Source organism: Electrona antarctica, assembly GCF_951216825.1.
Source record: "Electrona antarctica genome assembly, chromosome: 7".
NCBI lineage: Eukaryota > Metazoa > Chordata > Actinopteri > Myctophiformes > Myctophidae > Electrona > Electrona antarctica.
This window is the reverse complement of record NC_136812.1, coordinates 29,843,797-29,869,239: the sequence shown is the minus strand read 5'-3', so window position 1 is coordinate 29,869,239 and position 25,443 is coordinate 29,843,797. Positions and strand designations below refer to the sequence as shown.

Sequence of the window (25,443 nt, the reverse complement as noted above, 5' to 3'; positions counted from 1 at the left end):
CAATCTAAAATATCTAAATCCACATATTACACACATAAAGACCCCCAGGAAAGTGTTCTAAAGCTCCTAAACGTCATTAACATATATTTTTTAGCAAAAAGGGTGAAGTGTCCCTTTAAGTGAAGGGTGAAGTGGCATCATCGATGGGGCTTCCAAGTTAATATAGAAACTACAGCTTTCTCTTTCTGGAAAGTTGGCACTAAAAGCCATTGTTTTTGCATTAATAATGATGACCTTTTTAAAAACGGCAAAATTTTAAACCTTGTTCTTGTTTGAAATTACCGTTCTTGCCTACCGATGACAGTGGTAGACAATTTTCTGAACTGTCCAAACTCCACAGCCTTCCTCTGACTGAGACACAGAGTAGAGACAGGAATGGTGCCATCTTATAGTAGTACTGCACCAATTATATTAAGATAGGATGGAAATGGGTGAATTTAAAGGATTTAACTTAAAGGACCACACTTTAAGTTGAATCCTTTAAATTCACAATGAAATAGACCAGATCATCTTTGGATCTATGGTTAACACTATTGTTTGAAAAAAAAAGGATCAGAAACATTTGTGTTTACATGTCTGTCTTAACCATAACTGCTGCAAAGCTAGATAGTTATAATACAAATGTAGGCTATGGCATAGACAAATGCCATGTTGTCTATATCATGCATATATTGTCTATATTGTTGCATTTGCCTGCATATACAAATAATACGTCGTTATCCTGGAAATGGTGCCGAACATTTTTACCACTACTGAGAGTTTCACTCAAATTGTACTTTGTAAGAAATAAATTAGATTTTCCGACTCACTTGAGCAGGTCTACTGCAGTGTGTGAAACAGACTAAGCAAAAGCACATTGTGGCTTTCTCTTCTGAAGAACTTCCTCTGAAAAGAGGAAGGGAAGACTTCCTGGTGACAGATCAGTTAATAGTACTAAGAAATACATTTGATTTTCAGGCTCACTAACATTGTAATGCATTTGAGTAAATCTACTGCAGTGTATGAAACAGACTAAGCAAAACCCACATTGTGGCTTTCTCTTCTGAAGAGCTTCCTCTGAAAAGAGGAAGGGAAGACTTCCTGCATGGTGACAGATCAGTTTTGCATTACCACGGATGATATATTGTCTTCCGCTCCCTTTGAAAGCTATCGAGATTAAACACCACGCGTGAGTTTAACCATAACTTACCATAGCAAAAGATTTGACATTTACCACTAACGACTTTTTCTTAACCTTTAGTTTGAAACAATGCAGTGGGATTGGTGAGTGGTGACTAGACCACAGTAAGCACCAACCACTAAACAAAAGAACTGTCAAGAGACAACTGGCACCATCATTATAATGTGGTTGCATTGGCTATTTATTATTTGCCTGTAGTACATATGTATGCTTAGTTTGCTTACAAACAAGGAAAGCTCACAAACACAATCAATCAATCTCTCTCTCTCTACACACACACACACACACACACACACACACACACACACACACACACACACACACACACACACACACACACACACACACACACACACACACACACACACACACACACACACACACACACACACACACACACACACACAATCATTTAGCAGACTTAAGTAATTTCTGTGATCAAGACAATAGTCTTGATTTGACTGCATGTCTTTACCATAGCTAAACAAGAGGTATGGACAGATCTTGCCTTTTGGAGAAGCTCCATGGTCACTGAAAAGAAGGCTGATGTTATGTTTACAGAGCTATTAGCATATTCTATAATAAAAATCTAATTTGGGTATAAAAGCTCAAACAAAATTGTTAGTCCACAACCCCAGTCCCAACTGCAGGTGTCTGAAATATCTTTAAATATTTGTATGAATCAACAATGACACGTGTGCATCATTCAGAATAAGTTAACATCCCCTTCAATGATCTTTGGGGAATCATGGTAGAACCGAAACAGAATCAGTTTAACTTTCTGGCTCCCCAGTCCCTATACTTCCTAAATTAAATCTAGACTTGGGTCTGCCACTTGTCATCAGTTGGCTTTACCACAGCATACATTGCTGCCATAAATTGCTGGAAACTCTAAAAGATTGCCACAGGAGTCAGGACCAGACAGAAACATGGGCTTATTGCAATTATCTTTCATTTTCAAACAAAGTAACTTCTTTTTTGACAGGGCTATTGTTTTCACTGTCATATTATGTAATCATTTCCTGATATCCATATGACATTACTAACATGTTACTCCCACTGCATTTATTTCAATTATTGAGCCAGCGAAGAGCAACCCTTGCCGAGTTTTCCGACCCACATATGACCGTCCTTCTAAGGCAATGTGGCTCCATCTTAACAAAGGAGATAAAAGCACAACATAAGGGAAGAAAAAGCCACTTGCACTTCCACACATAATTTACCTAGTCTAGTGTAATGCACATCCACACGTTTGCAAAATCTACTAAAGGCTGGTTCCAAAATGTCAGATTTGTAATGTTTGCTATATTTCTTTGATTATCTTTTATTTTAACCACACTGTTGAAGTACAAGAATTTCACTGAGAGCAATGCTGCCACTGCTGTATTGTAAGTGCATTGCGACAATAAAAACCTTGAACCATTGTTCTTGTTGAAGGGGATGAGTAATGTTTTGCCATTTCATGTCCTATTTATACATTATGCTAAACAGGTTTGGGCTATAAACACTTTTATAATTATTTTTCATTATTCTTCAGTGATTTAAATTACATTTTCAATTAAGAGCAATTCATTCTACATGTTCATGACTGTCTAAACTGAGAACATTTTGTCAACACAGTAAGGTTAGTAATTCAATGCACAATTTGCCTGCATTTCCAGTTGCTCACTCACAGTCTAACAGTCCGATTTAAACACCTGATGAAACTCCTGCAACTAGCCCATCTTCCAGTCATCAATGTTTGCTTTAAAACTGGTTCCACGAATAAGCAACAGTTCAACAAAAACAGGATACCTCTGGGTGCGATAGGGCCCAGAAGTACAAACCACATCCATTCTAAAAAACGATCCTTCCAATGAGAGAAGTTTCAAAGCCTTGTTCTCATAATTGCAAGGCTGTTGACATAGTTTACAGAACAGGGCTCATGTTAACATTAAAACAAATATGGGGATGCTGCTCTTGGGACATTATTATGGCAAGCATCAATGAGGTTTGAAAAACAAAAAAACAACATATTGATAGTGTACACTACAGTATGTGGGAAAACATTCACCACTTCAACATTAAAGGGGAAACCACTCATTTTCAACATTGAACTATCTTATTAATAATTCAAGAAAAAAAGTCAGTCTGTATATCTGTCCGTCTGGCCACTTCCTTAGCACAGAGCAAGACCGCTGCTCCCTTAGGCGCCATCTCAAAACGCCACAGCAAGCCTCCACGCACCTCACACCACAACGCCGTGCTCTCGCCTCAATGTGTACTGCTTACAAGCACCAAACATGTCACTGATCACATGACCCCAAGTTATAGACATCCAGTTGTAGGCTAAACAGAATGGGGGGGGGGGGGGGACTTTAAAAAAATATATATTTCCACACAACATTGAAAATGAGTGGTTTTCCCTTTTAAGTATTGTATGCATATGCTGAACTCATCCTCGAATCCAATGAAGAAGTGCAAATCTTTATCTTGATTTGTATGAAATACGTGTGCATCATTCATATGTAGACAATCTGTTAGCATAACTCTTTGTGCTTTGGCCAATCATTTGCAGCCTCACGGATGACCAACAAGTCATGAAAAACAGCAGATAGCTTCATAGTACTAGTAGTATGCTAGCTATACGTTACATTGGTGACTACATACTACATACAATTTGTCAGGACTTCCTTTTTTGTGTTGGTGAAGATTTAACAGAGCCCTTATGCTGACTCAAAGAACAAAATCATAACATACCGTATTCCACAAAGTCGCAGTCAATCAATCAATCAACCAACCAAGCAACCAGTAATGCATTTTGTTCTCAGATATACGCACTGACATGTAAGCCGCCTGTGTGAGTAGTCCTATTTTATGTCTTAAAATCACATGTTTTCTTTCAGCAGATAGGATTGTGTAGCAGGCATCTGTATTAGGGCAGATATCTATTGTCTGTTGTCCAAGAGTTTGCCACTCTTGCTCTTGCATTAGGAGAGATGATGTCATGCTTCAGTGTCCTAAGAAGCACAAAGCACTTTCTGATGGTGGTGGCTAGAAGTTCATTGTTCAGCACATTGCAGAAGTCCATCTGATCATAAGGGAAGCGTGTACGTGTGTCCACACTAATAAATGAGGAAATTCTGAAATTATACACTTTTTATAATTATCGAGAATCAAGGGTCATTTTATGTTCATCCACTTCTTCCGTTTCCCCCTCCGTCGTCAATCATCTCCTTCTTTCCTTTCTCGTCCTTTAAACCTCTATCTTGACATTATAAATGTGCCCTGCCACATTTATAACCCTCCACCCACAGACAACCCTGTCCAGCAGGACTACTGAGGACCAGAAACAAGTTTGCTCGCTCCCACACACACACACACTCATGCCAGGTCAGCTGCACTGCATTCCAAGCGCAATTTTGACTCCATTCCTCAGTCTGTGGGTTCAGAGAGTGGGCCAATTGGACAGTCAGGCAAAACTAGTTTTTTCCCCTGTATATGTATGGGCATGTGCACGTATTTTGTCTGCATTCTGTGGGCATGTGTGTTGAGTCAGTTGGTCTCATAGGAGGAGAGGAGCGCCGCATCCACAGGCTCCATGCAGGAGGGACATGTGAAGGACCTCATCAGCCAGTCGTCTATGCAATCCATGTGGTAGATGTGCATGCAGGGCAGGAACCTGATGGGGTCCCCGTACACAAAATCCATCATACAGATAACGCACCTACACAGGGGAACACAGACATATAGATAAGATATCGCAAGATACAAGTAAGTACACAACCCAACTGTCTGACAAAGTGTACTTACGGTATGCGTAAAGGATTACTGATGTTACAGTTGAGTCCTTAGGGACTCCCTATAGAACTAACAAGTCTAAGCAGAAATGTGTTTACACTGATGTCCTATTTTCACCTCAACAGCGTATGAATATTCCCTTTACAGCAAATGTCCCTAATGTCTCACACGCCATAGGAATTTTAGACACTATGCTACACATGGTTTTGAAGAGCGTTGTGCCGACGATTTCTACAGACGAAAAAAAATAAAACTATACAAATTTAAAAAAGGTTTGCACGTTGGAGAAATGCTGGCTGGGCACACGAGTTTCCAGCTGTAAAAGGTAATGGGTTCTTTCATACTCACTCTCGGATTTTTTTCTCAGAGGCATCACGACCCGGGTCGTAGACCCCTTTGGGGAGGTGCTGGATGAGGCCGATGCGCTGTGCGATGCGGATCTGCTCCTCCTCGGTCAGCTGGGTGGCCAGGCGGCTCTGGCTGGGCGTGGGGTGATACACAGGCACACGGATCTGCTCCTGCAAAAGGGGAAATGAAGAGTTTCATGAACTCCGATCAAAGCAGTGAAATTTGATTAATGTGCAGCCCTAGGTTAATATGGTCCTCTAGAGCAGCGGTTCCCAAACTATTTTGGTCATGCACCCCTAATACATTCCTTTCAGTTTAATTTTAGGGAGAAACTCCCCCCCCAGCAATACTGGTGTGCAGACCCCCTATTTTAGCTATTTTTCAACAGATTAATTTTGGACTATTACCAGTATGCAAAATAATCGCGATTATCTCAAATAATTAACATCAGGTGATTATGTAATTATTGTGACTTGTCTAATTATAGGTTGGGTGCATTCCAGGGGCTCACTGGGCTGGGCATAAAGCACCAATTGTGCTACAATGAATTGACTGAACTCGTTTAAGAATATTTCAAATGAGCGTCTTCTTGACCAATCCCAATTCCTGCATGTACTACATTACATTCTGGCAATGAAGTATTTTATGAAAATAGGGCAGAACAAAACATGATAGAAACAAAGTGCATGAAGTGGCAAGAGGGAAATAACATTTGAGCACAAACTCAACTAGGTTCCATCATTTTGCCATGAGATTCATGCTGACATAAGTGAGCAAGTGTACATTTCCTTATGGTACTTGAGACAAGTGGGAAATCCCCTGCATATTTGTCCCACCTCTGTATGAAAAATGTGCAAAGGGTTAGAAGAACAATAAGCCATGTGATTTGTTATATTTGGGGAACTTGCTAGTCAGACCTCTCTCCACCAAATACTTGCAGCAAGAGTTTCATTTTGAACTACAACAAAATGCCTCACTTTGGTCTACTTTAATTATAGACAAAATACACAATGAACTGAAGTATGGGCAGAAGAATCTAACAATAAACTTCCTCTCTAAAAATGGGACAAAAGCAGACTGAATTACCAAGGCACGTCAGTTGCTTCCCATCTGAAAAGGCCTTTCTTTAGTCTGCACAACAGCTTTGCTACTCAGCGTTTTAAAACACAGACATGACAGGGTACACAACATTTCAGGCCACAGTTGGCCTTCATCACACTCAAACTAGATGACTGTGAAACAATAGCATATTTTGATAGGCATAGATATAATTATTATTTGTTATTTCAGAAGGAATTTGCCACTGAAAAAGGTGTGTGGGACTTAAAGGCTTAGAATAGAATAGAACTAATATGCATTGGCCTAAATATTTCTGTCCAGAGATTGTATGAGCCAGTGGGTGGCAGTGTTTCCTTTAACCTACATGGGCTAGTTAGTTACTTCTACAGTCATGACTTCATTGAAAATAGCAGTGAATGTTTATCGAGTCTGGTTCACATGAGCTGAGAAAAGGTAACCTCCACCACCTGAAACGGATGTGAAAGGGAAGTCATAAGACTCTCATCATGTTTGTCAGCAATGTCATTTTGAATGAAGAGCAACTATTGTAGTGTAACCAGTTTCAGTATCCGAGTGTATTGAGTCAGACAGAGACACAATATAAACTCACTGCACACAATAGTCAGTTCATAATATTGGCACTGATTAACCCTACCAATACCATACCAGCATATCATTCATATCATTAAGGACTTCAGCCTGGCACACTTGTGCAACAATGTTGTTTTTTTTGCATAAAGCTCAGCATTAGATTCCTTTAAAATGTAAAAGGCTAAACAGCGTAATAAAAACCAGGGGCTCGCAACTCGCTTTATAATGCGCCAGAAAACTTTTATTCAGCGACACAGCAGGCACCGTCCGTGAGGTCATTGTCAAGTATCTTACTTGACAAAGACTTCACGGTTTTCTGGAGCATTATAAAGTGAGTTGCGAGCCCCTGCTTTTTTTCTACGTTGTCTGTTTAAACAGTTTACCTCAGCACCAAGAATGGAGGATGTGTGTTACATATCTTATTCTGAAAGGCCAAAAAGTGCTCATGGAAATGGTGAGAAACAAGAGTTAAAAGCGCCAATTGTAGCCCACATCTGAGAGTGATGGGTTTATCCTCATGGCAAATTAGAATTTCTTGTTTGAGTGCAATGTGTTGTATGGATAGACCAACCAACCGACATTGCCGTCATTAGAGCCCCACTGCAAAGAAAAAAGGCAGTACTGGTACAGGATGGAAACCTTGCACACTTTGAGGATAAGTAAACAAAGGTCTTTTGCACCTAGTTCAGCTCAGGTACAGATACGTTGGTAGATCAGACGTTTAGAACCCGCACACCGCCTTCACTTGCTCAATAGAGAAGACCTTTATGGTAAGGAGCATGGTACTTCAGTAACTTCACTATTACAAATATTTCAAAACGATCAAGGACACAGCCCAAGTGGCAAGTGCACTACGGCTAGACAGATTATTCAAAATACAGGCTTATTTTTAGTGTTTGGATCAAACGAATGGATCAAGATCGGTTAAATCAACATTTGCAGGAATGGAAAATGTTAACTTGTGATGAGCAGTGGCTTTCAAATTTGGCCCCAAGGGCAAGTCAAAATATCAAGACAAGAAATAACAAAATAAATCCATTCAGTTAAGAAATGAAAAACTGTTACCTATACCAGTGTTTCCCAACCTGTGTGCCGTGGCACTTTACTGTGCCGTTTGATGTGTCCAGGTGTGCCGCCTGATTTGACCGAAAATAACACTAACCCTCCCCCGAAAGCAATATTATAGCTACTGGGCTGCAGGCTTCCTATTGTTGCGTCGTTGTTGTTGTCACACGTCTAACCATTAGACGTGCGATAACGACGGAACAATAGACTCTACGACCCTCGGCCATTGAAATGTTAATGCAAAAGAGATGCATCCAGAAGACGCTACATTTCGCGCATATGCACGTAGACAGCAGACACATACAGTCCTACATGTCCCGACCCAAACACTGAGGAGGTAAAGTAAACGTGACGTTGTTGTGATTAAACATAATGTGCCACGAAAAATAGCTGTCCAACTGTCCAAGTGTCCATACATGATCGCCTCGTTCGGCCAACACAATATATCTCCCTCCCTCCTTCAAAAAAGAAAACGAAAAAAAAAAAAAAACGAAAATATTTCATTTTTTGGAACCATGAACTTTAGTTCAAAATATTGGATGAATATATATATATATATATATATATATATATATATTATATACACATATATTATATACACATACATATACCGTATATCTAGGTGTGCCCTGAGATTTTTAGGCTATGAAAAGTGTGCCCTGGGACAAAAAAGGTTGGGAAACACTGACCTATACCATGGCCAAAATCAGGACACCACGTTTAAAAAAATATTTGTTTTAGGGTATAGGATATATATATATATTTTTCTTATAATTTTTATCCCATAATTTTGTAACGCATTTTTCACACGTGTCAATTATCTAATGTGATCCTGGGCTCTACACACCCTCCGCCAACCTAGTCCCCATATATGGGAGACATGGGGAGAGCAACGGACTTGAACTCATGCTTCCTTCATTCCCAAGTTGCTCCTTTACACCTGACAGGGGGAGTTTCCCTGGTTGGACGTAGCGTGTGGAAGGAACACGTTATTCCAACCAGTTCCTTTCCCCTCCATCAGGCGCCCCGGCTGGCCAGGGGGAGGCAGTTTAGAAACCAGGATTACTGCATGTTTTTTGTGAGGGTACCTACCCTAGGGGACACGGGGAGAACATGCAAACTCCACACAGAAAGGCCCTTTCGCCAACCCCGCCTCGGGTATGGGCACTGATGAGGAGGAAACACGCCGCCAGCACCCACAGCGTCCCGAGCGGGAATCGAACCCAGGACCTTCTAGCTGTGAGGCGACAGCACTACCAACTGTGCCACAGGGCACGGTTTCATTAAGTACCCAAGACGCCCTGAGGGCCGCTTGCACGCATCTGCCTGTGTGATGGCAGACTGGTATACTGCTGGGCGAGTGCTGGTGCGTTGGCATGGTGGGTCAGATAAACATATGGAATGAATCATGTACTGGCCATATACTGTATGGAGCATGTCTTGTGTGTACAGGGTTTGATGAGGTCAGATCAACATATGGATTATGGAATGTCAGAATTGGTCAGCTCCATATATGGAGATCTAAGGGTGGCAGCGGGGGCAGTGTCTTGAGTGTACAGGCTTTAATGAGGTCTGGCCATATATGGAGCATGTCAGTGTACAGGGTTTGATGAGGTCAGATCAAGATCAGGTGTTCATAATAATCTGCGACCTATGGTCACAACACGAGCCACTGCACAGTGCACACCACTTGGCCAAATGTCTCATCCACTAGCCACTTATTTTCACCTGGTACTGGGGCATTTCTCCAGGGGGAGAGTACGGTGTACGTACTCAGGTTCATGCCATTTCCCCCAGTTCCCATCCCTGCTGAAATGATATGCTGACCAACCAGTCAATAGTGTAGTTGACAAGGACTAAATTCCCTGCCACCTTCCCACTCACAAATACTGCCCATTGTTCGTTTGCACACCCAGCCAAGCAGGAGGCATTGCTGCCGGGAATTGGTCTCACTCAGGTCTCTGCAGTGAGGCAAGCGTTTTCCCTGTACGCCACACGGACGTCCCAGCTGGCCGTTGTTGATGCATGCTGCCGGCAGAACCTCTGTATTACCAACACATTATGAATCAGATTAGTGCTGTGTCGTGTCATGTTCCAGCATCCAAAATGTATTTGAATCACTCAGGAGCACAAACAGTAGTGCTTACCAATAATATTGGGGAGAGTATAGTGGCTGCATGCTACCATTTTAGGTGATCACCCTATCATCTAAAATGGTAGCATACACGCCACCTTAATATGTGGCTTTTTGAGTGGTGTAAACCACTCCTACAACTGGCTTTGTTAGTCTGTCTGTCTGTGCAAAAAAAATGAGCATGGTTGATGCTGATTGGTTGATGCCGATTTCATTACGGCAGACATTACGTCAGAACTAGGCTATATAATACCTTACACCACTCAGTTCACACGGGTGTGATTTTTATTGCTCCATTTCAAATATAGGCAGCCAGGCATAGCCATTTATGGGCTGAGTAAGTTCAATAGCTGAAGTGCATAAACTTGCATGGTTTATATAGTATATTTTGAATTTCATTTGACAACAGATCTCTCCAGTTTCCATGTTTTCCATGATCCAGAGGGAGTCGGGACCAACTATAAGACCTACAGAGCATTCTGCAAATAAGGTCACTATAATACTTGCAGCTCATACACACAACAACAGGTGCCACTGCCAAGGCTAGCTAGCAGCCAGGTACTTCGGTAGTACAACATTCAAAGCCATGACTCAGCATGGTTTTAGTAGCTGAAGCTTTGTCACGGCCGCCCTCTGTTCCCGTCCCCACTGTCTGCCATTCTGACAGCCGTGCCACTTGTCTGTGTCAAAAACAGACAGCAGCCATCAGCGAGGCCAGGGAATAAAGGCTATGGTAGCAGCTGTAGCTTGGGTGCTTGTGTGTGTGGGGGGGGAGGGGACGACGACACACACAACACGATGTGTTGTGTCCCTGTCAGCATCGCGTTTCTGTCTCCATGTATGCACGGTGTCAGCTGGGCTGAGACAACTGTTCCATGATTAGATGACCGTAGGTTGACACACACACACACACACACACACACACACACACACACACACACACACACACACACACACACACACACACACACACACACACACACACACACACACACACACACACACACACACACACACACACACACACACACACACACACACACACACACACACACACACACACACACACACACACACACACACACACACACACACACAGTTGGTTTGATGAGAAGTTAGAGTTTTATTAGGATCCCCATTAGCTGGTGCATAGCAGCAGCTAATCTTCCTGGGGTCCACACAGAACATAAAAGTTAGAGAACAAGAGGAGAGAGATTACTGAGGGGACATAGTTGAGCTATCTCTAATCTAACACTAAGTGAAGGAAATGCAGAGAAAGGGGAAGCGGTGAGATAGACCGGGGCACTCTCAACCCACAAGTTCAATACCGGCATGCAGTAGCTCTGGTCTCCACCCAGACACACATAGATATTGGTATACAGACACACCGCCACTCACTCGTCCACCTCAGTCAGTCAGACACACCAAATGATCTGCAGCAGCCCTTGTCAGTGTTAAGGGCATGTCGGATAGAGAGAATACAATATCCCAGATATCCCCTTGTCTTTCTGCTTTATGGGCATCTCATGTAAAACAAATTAATGTTTGTCATATTTTAACCAGCTGCATCAAGCTTTGTTTCTCGATCCTTTCTCAAGGTTAATTAACACTTTCCGTCCCATTCACAAGTTACACAAGTTATGTTTTCATCGTTTAATTCACGTTTTTAATACGTTTTAACAGACATAGTGTGATATGTGATGCATTCTGATGATGTGACTGGAAAAACATGTGTCACATGGCTTGCTAGGGCTTCTGGGAAACTGAGGCGCAATGCAAGGAGTCCAGGCTCTGTCTGGTATCAGCTGTCTAAAGTTAGGGTACAACTCAGTCTAGCCTAATGTGACTAGTTCCCTAATCTTTTTATTTTATTATTATTTGCCGTCATCATTATTGTGACCCAATTGTTGGCAGCAGTCAATGCTGTGCAAGTTCCTAAGCAGCTTTAATGTGCACTTATACGAAACTAGTACACCAGAAACTGAAGCGCTTGCAGGATCTGAAATCTGAACCCTCGGTCTAGGGGCCCACACAGTAACTGAGCCCTCTAACCCAGTGCAGAGTGCAGACACCTGCACACAATGCAGAGTGCACAGCTGAGCATGCTCTCAGCATAGATCATGCATTAACATAGTAACATAGCATCATAAAAGGCAACAATCGGGAGAAAGAGGATGGACATTAGCATCACAGGAAGTGTTTGTTGATGCATCAGGAAGGGATGACGGTGAAGTTAATAGCATGTGTGTATCACATTATTTCATCAATCCAGTAAAGGCAGGAAGTCAATGCTACAGACAGGCCGAGTATATTTAGACCCCATCGAGAATGTACGTACACATCTTAGCCCTCTAACGTGTGTAAAAGGTAGAAACGCACGCCCTCACTCTCACACTCACACTCTACGGCCCAGATTCATCAAGCAATTTACGCTCATATTAGGAGGAGCGTACCGAGATTCTTGACCATTCCTAGGTTCTTAGGTGGGAATTCATAATATTTCTTTTGACCGTGACTTTGAGCATATTCTATGACCATTCTCAAGTCAAGTGACAGGCTGACTTATCAGGGTCGGGATCAACGCGTAAATGCATTTTGCATGCTTTAGTCTTCATGCTGAATCAATTCATAGTCCCAAACCTTGCATAAAATATGTAGGCTATGGGCCCAACATTGGTCAGCACCATAAGGTCAGCACATTAAAAAAATGTAGCCTATATATACACAGCCGAAATGACAGTCACTAGGGCCAATTCTATAAAAACTAGAAGTCCACATTATTGAATGGCATCGGCTTGTTTGCAAGTCGGCCAGTCACTTAGCCAAAGTTAAGCCAGCTCTCCCCTCCAAAAGGTAAGATGATGCCTTAATGTCGCCGTCGGCTGCCTCGCTGGGCACAGATTAGAATGATGTGCCACATTTTTTCGTGGTATTGACAGTGATATGATAGTAGCCTAATTCAAAAGACAGACTTCCCCTCATTAATTAATGCAGCTCTGATAAAAACTCGGGCTCTAGTTCCTGAAATACATTTCAGTATGATCATAGTCTGTTACCCTATAATCTGTATAGGGTATAAACCATTGTATTGGTATTAACTGTGGGAGATTATCTGTTAAAATGGAAGTGGATACACACGTTCACATTTCCCACCACGTTGCGATTTGTGAGGAAAAACAGGTGCATGTGACTTGTGTATTTTGTTTTCACAAATCTGGAGATTTTTTTTATTAAAAAGGAACTTTGTGGAGCACAAATCGATTTAGCATGAATGCCTCATCCTTTTTTCAAAAAGCACACTCAGCCATTCAGAAATTCACTCTCGTCTTTCATCTCTACCTCTCACTCCCTTCTGTTCCTTCTCGCCTCCCCCTCCCCAAACTTGACAGCTCATTAGAAAGCACCTCTAAAGAAAACCTTCTCCCCTCACTTCTTTTTACTGAGCTGGCTGGGCTCAAAGCAAAGTGCTGACAGCAAGGCTCAGCAGTGTGCTTTGGTGATGGTCTTTCCACCACCACACACCCTTGTGAATGTTTGTGTGTATCCCTCAGGACACCAAACATTTCAGAAGGATCATTTAATCTCGAGCTTTGCAGTCTTGTCTTGGATCATTCTCTAGTACGCCCCCTCGTCTTCACAAACACAGAATTGTTAGCAAAGCTGAAAAGGAGAGAAACGGTGTCCGAGTTAAGTGGTTGCACTGCATAAACTCAAGTACACGCGCACACAGAACAAAAATCACACCTCCGTGAACCGAGCGGTGCAACGGTGTCTGTGTGTCCTAATTTGACACAAATGTGTGTGCTCTGTGAATGTGACCCCGATCAGCATCAGCTGCAGGGTTCAATAGGCCACACACACGCACGCGCCGTTAAAGAGTTCAAGTCATAAAACAGGCTGACGGCAGGCTTTGTGCCACACACTGATGTGATCAATACACTCCCGTCACTGCTCCCATCTCTGACAGGGGCTTTTGTAGGGGGCTACAACACACTGTACACTCAAACATGCAGGGGTGCCTTATCTCTTGTAAGCCAGTCCCAGAGTGATGAGTCAGCACTTCTCTTGCTTTCCAAATCACCACACACACACACACACACACGTGTCGGTCTGTAAGCAACATTCACACAAACATACATTCCAGTCAACTCAGACACATGTGAGTGTGCACAGACTGCACAACTGACTTATCTCACAGTCACATAGAAGGAAACTAAATTGCATTGCAACCCACTTCTAAGCCTTCCAAGGTGACACATATTTGAAAATATTTTGGCAAGCCAATTTATGGTCTGCTAGCCTAAGTGGTGGGCTTGTACATCTGACCCCATCCATTTAGCCCACAAACATCCATTCATCAAACAGTTAGGCCAATATGCTTACTTTCAGGAAACTCTGGTCCCGTACAGTCCCATATATGACTCAAAAAAGCACAAGCCTCTTAGTACAGAAAGCCTCTCTGTGCACTGTTTTTCAGCCAGGATATTACACAATGGCACTGGCGCACACAAGCCCCAAACAGGCAAAGAGGAGCTCAGACCCAGATGGTGGAATTCCATTTCCCCTGATTCATCCCAGACTTATAGAATCCCAGGAAACACACTGTCTGACTCTGATAGGAGTCAGACTGACAGACAGGTTCAAGCAAGAATAGATTTTGATTTCATATGCACATGTGTACATGAGCTCCAATTGAATGGTAGGCTGATTTATTGTGTCTCTACTCCATTTCTGGACCGGGTATGGGAATCTGGATATTTCAGCCTAAAAAGGCACCACTTTAAGCATTTTAAACATAGTGCCCTTTAAAAAAAAGCACCCTTTTTAAACACTGACACTCAAATTGGCCTGAGTTGATAATTAGGCATGCACCGCATCACGATATCATTCGAATCACAATATTAAGTTGACAATACGAAAAATCTCTGTTTTATGATTTATCCCACCCGAGCTACTAATCTCATATGTACCATATGTACTACTAATTTGTATTGAGCTACATTGCAAAAGTAGCATTACTTTTCATGTAAAAGTGCTACATTTCTGTGCAGCAACTGTAAACATGTTTTCTTGTTTAGAACCTAGCTCGAGTTAACATGTAAAAAAAAGCTTTCTTTGATGCCATTTTAGGATAGATGTAGACCTATTTGACAGTGCAGAAACATAATTGCCTTCCTTGATGCATTAACGACCATCACCTGGACACAGTCACATACACACAGCTCCCCTCTGCAGTGCTCTACTACTGAAAGTGACTGCACGGAGTCTGTCTCGTTTCGCTCCAAATTTTATGCTAAATAAATGTGATCATGTCCAAAAATTGCGATCACGATGAGGCGATTACCGTTTCATTATGTAATAATTGTGACAGCCTAGTCCTAAGCCAGGGTTTGAATGCCAAAAGTGCTGACCACTGCGGTCACTAAACCAACAGGAGAGGATTTAAGACCCAGCTGGTCTGAAAGAGTCCTTTATGAACACAAAACTCATTGTTTCAACCGCTTCAACAGGAATCCTGCAAATTTTCTGTCAGTGCAAACAAGTTATGACTTTCTGAACATATAGTGGAAAGCTTAGTCAGGGTTCGTCTGAAGAATCTAAGCTGTGTCTTAAGCAGGGTTAGGTCTATGTGCGTCAACATTTATCTTTCTATCTTCCCTCTATTGCACAGGGGCCAACTGGTTTGGCCTAATTACATACTGATGGCGTGCTAGACATGACATACTCTGGGCAAGTCCTGGAAGTAAATGCATTACAAGGACTTCTGGCCCTGGTTCAGCTATTATCTTAACTTCTTATTCTGACAATCATTCATAATGATAACAATGAAAATGACCCATAACCATGACCTGCAGATTTGTGACACCAGGAAATGTTCTAAAGTAACCTTAAAATACCATTGGTCTGATTTATTAAGTGAGTACGTATCGGAATAGGCAAAAAAAACTACAAAAAAACAACAATTGACAGAAAATAACATTTTATTAACCACATGTATCTGTGTACCAGACCAATACTTGTATAACAAGTGCAAATGTGCCAACTACAACTTCAGAGGATCATCATTTAGTAGTTTTATATCAGGACAAAAATTAGCACAACTTTTAAATAGATTCAAGCAACATCTTTTCAATAAAATACCATAAAGACAACTCTGGATAAACTTTACTGAGCACAACATGCTGTTTGCACATGATGGCCAGACAGGCCAGTGAATCTTTTGGACTTTTAGACAAGGCTACTGGAGAAGACTGCTTGTTTGTAAATATCAGATTCAAGTTTCAACCATAGCCGAGTTCTCATGATGCTACATTGACATGTAGTCGCTTTCCGTTTCCCATGCTCTAAAAAGATGTAGGCTATCTTAAACTCTACAGATGCAGCTTAGCTTGGCCCGGAGACATGTAAACTCCCCTTATGCAACACAAGTGACTTCTTAAAACAGGAAGAAAAACAAACACTCTATATATGGTATGGTATGGTATACATACATACATACATACATACATACATACATACATACATACATACATACATAGTATAATATTTATGGCCTAGTCATCTGTGGATGATCTAATTCTGGAACTAAAAACATCAGACAAACAAGAGCCGTTACCCCAGGGATAATGATGAAGCAAACAGCTGATAAAGTTGTGACTGTCATTCCTCAAAACTGCCCTCAAAACAGAGAACTATGGTGGGCTTGTTTTATTGACTAGGACAGAGGGCATTAAGCAAATACCAGACTCTGTTCCAGGTCGGTAAAATTATGTGTATACAGCACTTGGGCCAAAACAGCACATTCACTTTGCAGAGTGAAGAGACTATTATGACTGTGGTGAGTGGACACACTCAGGCAGGACCTATCAGAAAGAACTAATTGGTTAGTGTCAATGTTGTAAAAGCAAGTAGGAGACAACAAGATCATGGGCTGGTTTATTTTTTATAGGACGATATTGTTGAATGTTGTTTATAAACAGTACAGTTGTCAGTTTAGCATATGATGGCCGTCTTCTCTGTACGGTCTTCTCACCTCAAGAGGTGAGGCGATTACCAACAGATATGTGAGCTGGATTAAGACCTTCCTTCCAAATCAAATCAGCCTAGTGTCTAGGGTTTATACATGTATCAACTCTGAAATGAAACAAAATGGACATAAGGGTCTATTTGGTTACATTTGTACACTATCAAAGTTACATTAACACTACCCCCTACATACATTAACACATACGGTAGTTGACCAAAGTTACCTGGTAAGGGGGCGGTGGCTCCAGGTCGGGGTCCCCGTCCCCGTAGCTGGCCCGGTCCGACTGAGACTCGTGAAGTAATGAAATATCATCGGAGGTCGGAGATTTCAGACAGTTTCCCATCTTTCTCCGTCCTCTTGTTCAAACTCTCTACAAGCTCTCTCCGGGGTGTCGCTTTCCTACAGAGTACAGATTCTACACGCCACTTATTTCACTGATATTTCAGTGAACGTGTACGATGATGCCAATTGCCAAGATAATCTAGTGTGTTGTTTTCTCTTTTCTATCCGTCCACGGCGACAGAAACGTCCTCTCCCTCCCTCTGGAGCGAGCTTCGGTTCAGTTCAACACAAACAAAACATCCTCCTTCAGCTACCAGCTAGCTACACAAAGAGCTAGGCTGCTAACGCTGGCTAGCATCCGTAGAACACTTTTACTCGCACGTTCAAACGACGGCCGAGACACTTGTGCAAAAACGTATGCCCCTCGAGGCGGTAAAGTGGCGAAAATATTGATATTTATCACTTGGAATGACAAAAGTAATTGCCGTTTTATTTATTGAAGACCCCCCTTGCAGGGACTTTCCAGTTTCCATCTCCCGAGGAACGACGGAGGGCTGGTGATGTAGCAACACGAAACCCCGCCCACTATCACACGGACCAATCGCATTTCTTCATTGCGAGGAAGCCCTCATCGAGCACCAATTACGTCGCTGCTCACATTGTCGTTTGGTAAAAACATAAACACAGCTACGTACGACCAAGCTATGTATATTTGGAACTGTCTATTCCAGTGACTGACAGTGACAGGTCTCTGTTATCGTCAATTATGATGTAATAATCAATAACATATCATGACATATTGTTCTTTAGGCGTTATTATACCCTTGTTTTAATTGTTCCTGCTATCCAGTGACTGATATGACTAACGTCACCAAGTATGACGGAATAATCAATGACATCATGACATATTAAATTGTTCCTGGTTGCACTGGCTTGCTTGTCCATAATGTTTAGTGTTTTCTTCCAGTGAATTGTGATAAGAACTTACAGAACAGATAAGCCCATCTCTGCCAATGTATACTGTAAACATAATGACGTGGTAGTGCATTTTGTGCAACCAGTTGTGGTGAAAATGATACTGTAGGTCGGAAACCACACAAGACAACACAAGAGGGATGAATTGGAATTTGATTACTTAATCTTAAATTACAAAATACACAATCATTCAATATGTACAGGAATGTCATTCCGCTCAGTTGTAGCCATAGGCCCGTAGACATAGAATATAATATATCCACCAGAAACATCACAGTGCCACTACATTTGATTGGAATTTCTTTATATCAGTAAAAGAAAAACAAAACAAAAGCTGAATAGAATATCATCTGAAAATATTTGATTTGCTAATGCTCCAGATCACATTATTATGTAAAGCACACATTTCCTCCACCATTTACAATAAAATACTACATTGACTCTCAGTCAATCGCCTCAATCCCAAGCCTTACTATAGTCATGAATGAATCACCAGCGCTCTAAACCAAACATTTGAGACATGATATTAGATCTTGGATTTCAGATACTGCTGCTGCAAGTACACCTGGCAGCAAATAAACCTAACAAACAACAAAAGGCAATCTCATTTTGTTTTATCATCATTACAAATAAACATTGCTCATATACAGCATAGTATTATACACACATGATCATAAGTATGACGTACAAGTCCTTCTATAGGTGGTTCTAGTGAAGCATTGCTGATATAGGAGCTGTACTAGGTTCTATAAAGCAGGAAGAGGACCTTAGTGGTTGTCATTCAGTGCTTCTCCACTAACTATGCAACAGGCAGAAAAGCAAGCCGGCCTTCCGCGTCTGCCTGAATGGCCTGTTTGTTCAAACTCAAGTACTGCTGGAGTCTGTCCCACACACCAGTAAGAGAAAAGTACTGCTGTAGTCTGTCCCACACACCAGCAGGAGAAAAGGAGGGAGTCTGCTTTCCTGAAAGACACGTTCAGCTGTCCTCTTAAAACAGGACAATTTTGTAAAAGGCCATTTGTCGTTAATAAATAAAGACACAAAAATATCACCCACTCTATGTCATATGGACCTTTTTTCTTTTTTACTCAGGGGAGTTTGCATGGTTGCTAACTTACATAGCCCCATGCATGAAGCCTGCGCTTAGGACGGTGAATATAATACGAAATATAGTGGCTGGAACAATCATTATTATGTCACATTGACAATTGACATAACAACTATTTCACATTATAAGGTGTGTGTGTGCGTGTGCGTGTGCATGTGCGTGTGTGTGTGTGTGTGTGTGTGTGTGTGTGTGTGTGTGTGTGTGTGTGTGTGTGTGTGTGTGTGTGTGTGTGTGTGTGTGCGCGCGTGCATGCGTGCGTGTGTGTGTGTGTGAATGTCAACATGGTTCAGTGAAAGGGAAATTATGAAAAGCCTAAGGTAACAAGATTAATCACTGAATAAAGTAGAACACAACTAGAATTATGTAACATAAATACAGTAAAGATAAGACATAACAAGTCCTACCATATTTGGCCACATAGCTTTATCAAAAACTACAAACAAAGAGTAAAAATAAAACTCAGTAAACCATTCAATGAGAGGTCAGAAGAGAGGTCATGTTGTGAACGGTGCAGTAGGTTATGTTATATTGTATTGTATCGCATTGTTGTATATGATGTCATGTTTCTGTGTTATGCCATATTCAAGTACATTTTTATTATTATTGCCGATTCATACTGAAAAAAAGGAAGGGCCAGTTGAGCACTGGTTGTTGCTGGTTGGCTATAGCAGTGTTTTTTAAAGTTGGGTCTGGAGGGCCACAAGGGGAAAGGAAAATGAACCTCTGCGTTATAGTATCCAAGTGATTTGTTAGCAGGGTTGTTTGGTAATCTGGCTCTGTCTGGCCCTGCACCCCCTCATCCCTGCGCTACATTGTGGGATGGCAGGACGAGGATGATGTGTCTAGTCTGATGTACTGTCCGTGGCCGTTAAGGAGTGGCAGGCACGCTGATCCCGTTCTCTGCTTTGTCCCTGGCCTTGTGCAGAGCAGCCTGGATTCGGAAGTGTGTCCGGGATTCCATGGAGTAGTTTTTGTAATTTTGCCTGTAAGGAAGTACATTTGCGATACATCAATTAACACTTTTGTATAATGTGTAAAAACATGTCACAATCACATTAAAAATTCAAATGTGAAAGTGATGTATCCTTGTTAAGACATTCAAGTACACAGTGTAGTCAGTATTTGTTTAGTTTGCAGAGTGACTTGCCCCTAACACCTTTTCCGTTTACTGAAAGTTTTTGATCGTGGTAGATTAGCAGTGGGGAGGGGTGGAAAGACTATCACTAGACAACTGATTATGTAGTAAGTACAACACTACGAAACATCCAATGATGTTCACCTACAATACTTAGAAGATTTTCAACCTTGAAAAAAAGATAATTGTGTCTTAGCAGCTGAAACATTGGCAGTTCAACAAACATACACACAACATCATATTCGTTTGCACTTCAAAAAGCATATTTTCCGTTGTGAGTGACACTTACTTGGCTGACTCCAGGAGTTTGATAGCTTCATCGATCCTTCCTTGTTCCAGACACAGCAGGCCATGCTCAAGCAGAGCATTAGGAACCAGGTAGTGGTCATACTTTATCTGGCCTTCACTGGAAGGAGCAATGTCAAAAGTATAAATTATAAGGAGCTATGACCTCTACTTGTCATGGTGTGCACTTATGTACCTGTGTTTTTCTTGGCTTTGCTTGTGTACATCTCGTTAATATGCATATGCATGCGACTGTGTGTGTGTGTGTGTGTGTGTGTGTGTGTGTGTGTGTGTGTGTGTGTGTGTGTGTGTGTGTGTGTGTGTGTGTGTGTGTGAGGGAGACTTACTTGCAGAGGACAAGGGTAAAATAATGTTCAGCTTCCTCCAGGTGCCCTAGCTGCTTGAGACACAGTCCCCTCAGCAGACTCACCAGACACTGGTCATCTATGGTGAACTCGTTCCCTGATAACACAACAAACACAACTCTCTCAGGCTGCTGTATAGTTGTTGTTGTTACAGTAAGTTACTATACTATTGAATCGACATAATAGCCTTGGATATTCATATATAGAACAAAATGTGTCAACATAGCAGCATGAATATGTCGTTGCTGTCAGGCAGAAACCTTTTTTTTCCATAAATGAATGCCCTATTTTACACGTATGTGTAAAAAAAATGGAGAAAACAGACGATCTACAAGCTCACAAAATGTTTGACAAATTCCAAAAAGTTCATATAAATGCCCAAATTAGGAAAGTTAGGTTGAAACTACTTAAAAGTCTGTCTGTGGGTTTTATAAATATTTAACCAAAAGAAAGTATTAATCAAAGATTGTGACAAAATAATAACTAAATTGAATTCACTGGAACATATTTCCATTTCCTGAAAAGTAACAGTTTTGGACATACAAGTTTTCTGCCCAACAGTAATAATATAACAAAAGTTTGAATCAGTTTACATTAAATTCATGTCAACAGAAAATGAAACGAGTTTCAGTACATTTTAATGATGCTCACATTAACTGTCTACTGAAAATAAATGTTTTTCATTACTTGGATTGCAGTCAAGTGTGGCCTGCGCCTCGTCCAGGGTTTTCAGCATGCCCTCAGTCAGGTCCTTGTGTTTCCCAATGACTGTATAGCCATTCCAGATGTACATCATCTCCTGTAAACACACACACACACACACACACACACACACACACACACACACACACACACACACACACACACACACACACACACACACACACACACACACACACACACACACACACACACACACACACACAGTATAATTAACAATCTGTAGTGTATAAATCTAAACGAAGGCTAGGCAATGCACATCGCATTATTGTGTGTGCGTGTGGCAAAAGTGTTGCCTTTTCTTGATTTTATTGCACTTTATTTTTTTATTGCACAAATTGTCAGAATTGGCAAAATAGCCATTTTGACCATTATTATAGATAATTAATATATAATATAATATATAATTTATAAAATAGATATATTATCACATTTCAATTTAATCATCTCAATATTGATATTATGGTATTTGGTTAAAATGTTATGATATTTGAGTTTGTCCTCAGTGAAATGTATTCTCAACCAGAAAACACAATCCACTCTACATCATCCTTCCAGCGACTTTGAAGAGTTTTGAAGTAGCCTACATTTATGATACATGATAGAAAACACAACCTGTTTAACTAATGACACAATTATATAATACACTCTATTACTGTGATACAGTGATTCTCAACCTGTGGTACAGACCCCCTCTGGCGGTACGCAGAGGAGTCGCCCAAGACAAGAGTGTAATGAAATGTTTATTTTACTACAGGTAGTTCTTCTGAAATGAGCATGACAGCACACCTAGCTGTTAATAGAAGATTTGAGAACAGATTGATCACATTAGAAATATCATCAGTTGTGCTGATTAGACAGAGTTTTGTCAGAGCAGCAGTGCTGTGCAATGCACAGTGTGCATAGCTGAATAGGATGGGACAGGCGGGCGGGCCTACGCTCCTGTATTTTAACATCAGTTATTATGGTGGTACTTGGAGAACCAGATATTTTCTGAGGTGGTACTTGGTATAAAAAGGTTGAGAACCACTGAAATAGAGCATTATTACTGTAATAACATAGTCATTGATTGCACAGTAGTATGACATGGCAGCCAGCCAATCACAGAACATAACTCACCAGAGGAGGAGCGGGAAGAGGAATGGGGTTATCTGCTAGGTAACGACGAGCTTTCCTGATAGCAAACTTCTCTGTTGGCAAAGACTTCCCTGCTATTTTCTGCTTTAGTCCTGGGACCTGCCTGGGAATAGATATGATGCAATTTAATGATCATATTCACTTGTTTTGTTCTTACATCATACTCGGGAGATGGGAAACCACATCCCGGCCAAAGTGAATATGGTATATTAAATACAGGGAGGAAACGCATGAAGTGCACATTATTATATTTAAATATCCAAGAAAGGAAGACACTCAGTGACACTGGGATTATTGTAGCATTATAACTAACCATCACATTATGGCAGCATTTGAGGTGACATTTGGTCTTGAGCAGGTAAATTATTCACATTTTGATAGAACAGACGTCATCCTTCATATCTCATCTCTGCAGTGCTCATGCATCCTACCCTTAACTCGGAATGACTCAACCAGTATTGGCAGATGGTGATATCAAATTGTGCTAATATAAAATACAGTGACTCATCCCTGTTTCACTGTGGTTACTGTGAGTGTAGTTTCTGCACAGATCTGTTTCATTTTTCTCTTCGTACCTAAACAGAGTAAGTTCAGTCTCCCCGAACGTTAGGCAGTCATCCTTAGTCAGCATGCTGAGGTAGGCGCCTTTCATATATGCATAGGTTGCCTGAGAGAGAAGGGAAAAAATATGTTACTTCTGCAGTTTTATTTTTATTCCTCATACAAGCAGGCAAGATGCTACAAACACTACAATTATCCAGTATGAAGCATAGCGACAAATTAACGAGTGAATCCTATGGTTCTGTTGTGAGAAAGATATCTGATATAATACTTCCCAATACGTTCCCAATCTGCGTGTCGAGAGTTCCTGCTGGAACAAAATACATCGACACACATAACGCATTGGGATATTACAGGTTTTTTACAAATGTCATCCTCGACATTAACATTCGAGAACATTCGTCACTGTTGGGAGGAAACCAACTAACTCCATTTTTGAGGTTTTTTCCATAAATCAATGCTATTGGCCAGGTTTCCCATAGAGAACATGCGCAGCGAGTTTACGTGCGGACTTCCACGACATGTCCCTTACATGCCAAACCGAATGTTCCACGTAACTTTCCTTATAAGGGCTTGCAAATTAAGTGTGGTGCTGCACTGTGTAGGCCAACCGGCCAGGGCAGCCTGATCTGCAATAAAATAATGCTGACAATGAACTAGCTTTAAGCCTGTTGTATTGGGAACTGCCTGCACATACCCTTGCTTTTGCCCCTTTTTGCATGATCTAGCTATATCATTATTACTCACAGGCATTCAGGGAATAGCAGAGCTCCAGACATCTTGTTGAAATATCATATCTTGCTTGTTCTTTTTTTATAGTGACTTGTGCTGCCCAAACACCTCTCTCTCTATTTTTTCCTCTCTATTCACCTCTCTCTCTCATTCTCTCCACCCCCTCTCTCTTGCTCTCACTTCACCGCCTATTTCTCTTTTTCTTCCCACCTCTCAATTTCGCTCTCTTCACTTTCTCCCTCTCTCCACCTCTCTCTCTTACTCTCTCTCATCAGCGGTGCCTTTCTCTCTCTCTCTCTCCCTCTCTCCCCCCATCTCTCTCTGTCCCAAAATGCGAGAGAGCATGGTCGAGTGACTATCAGTTTCTATTGAGAGAGAGAGAGACTGAGATGCGCTAATTATAATTAACCTCTTTAATATGATGTAGGCCTATACCCACAATCCTATGTTAAGTTTAATTACTGCATAATTGGGACACACACTATAATGTTAGAAACAGAATCCAAAGGAAAGTATGCACATTGCTAAAAAACTTTCAGGTGCTGAACAAAAAGATACGTACAGGAGAAGGAGAAGTAGACCGCACACTGTTTCGTAGCTCCCACAGGAAATGTATTTATTTATTTAATAAATCTCCTCCCACACTATAGTGTTTTCATATATGCCTACATTTATTGCCGGCATGAGACATCACCTCGACTCTATATATTTAATCCATTAATCCAAATTTAGGACTGCTTGCATGCATGGACATCTGACAGTAGGCCGCTTTGCCACCTATATAGGCTATTAGCAACATGGCGAGCACAACACTGTAGGTTTAAATTAACTTCGAAATTAAACAAACATGTTTATTTAACCATCATCTATCAAATCTAAATAATTCAGTCACCACTCACCAGTCACCACACATATCACTGGAAAGGTGTTACTACTGTCCCAGGTCACCCTTGCAAACT

At 41.3% G+C, this 25,443-nt stretch overlaps 2 protein-coding genes across 2 annotated transcripts in view; both read right to left on the bottom strand.

Moving 5' to 3' along the window:
* Positions 1-3,041: 3,041 nt before the first annotated feature.
* On the bottom strand, positions 3,042-18,035 carry rnf11b (ring finger protein 11b). The gene is made up of 3 exons (XM_079504952.1): positions 17,408-18,035; positions 5,309-5,478; positions 3,042-4,886 (listed from the first exon to the last, which is right to left on the bottom strand). The coding sequence occupies exons 1-3, from the start codon at positions 17,525-17,527 to the stop codon at positions 4,715-4,717; spliced, it is 462 nt and encodes a 153-aa protein (XP_079361078.1). The 5' UTR covers positions 17,528-18,035; the 3' UTR covers positions 3,042-4,714.
* Positions 18,036-19,038: 1,003 nt separating this feature from the next.
* The window catches only part of ttc39a (tetratricopeptide repeat domain 39A), a 39,056-nt gene continuing 32,651 nt past the window's right edge, over positions 19,039-25,443 (bottom strand). Inside the window, exons 16-21 of the mRNA XM_079506060.1 lie at positions 23,767-23,858; positions 23,174-23,294; positions 22,022-22,133; positions 21,317-21,431; positions 20,974-21,090; positions 19,039-20,532 (exon numbers count right to left, since the gene is read on the bottom strand). Of these exons, the coding sequence (XP_079362186.1) occupies positions 20,418-20,532; positions 20,974-21,090; positions 21,317-21,431; positions 22,022-22,133; positions 23,174-23,294; positions 23,767-23,858 (672 nt within the window). The 3' untranslated portion in view covers positions 19,039-20,417. The remainder of the gene's footprint in view (positions 20,533-20,973; positions 21,091-21,316; positions 21,432-22,021; positions 22,134-23,173; positions 23,295-23,766; positions 23,859-25,443) is intronic.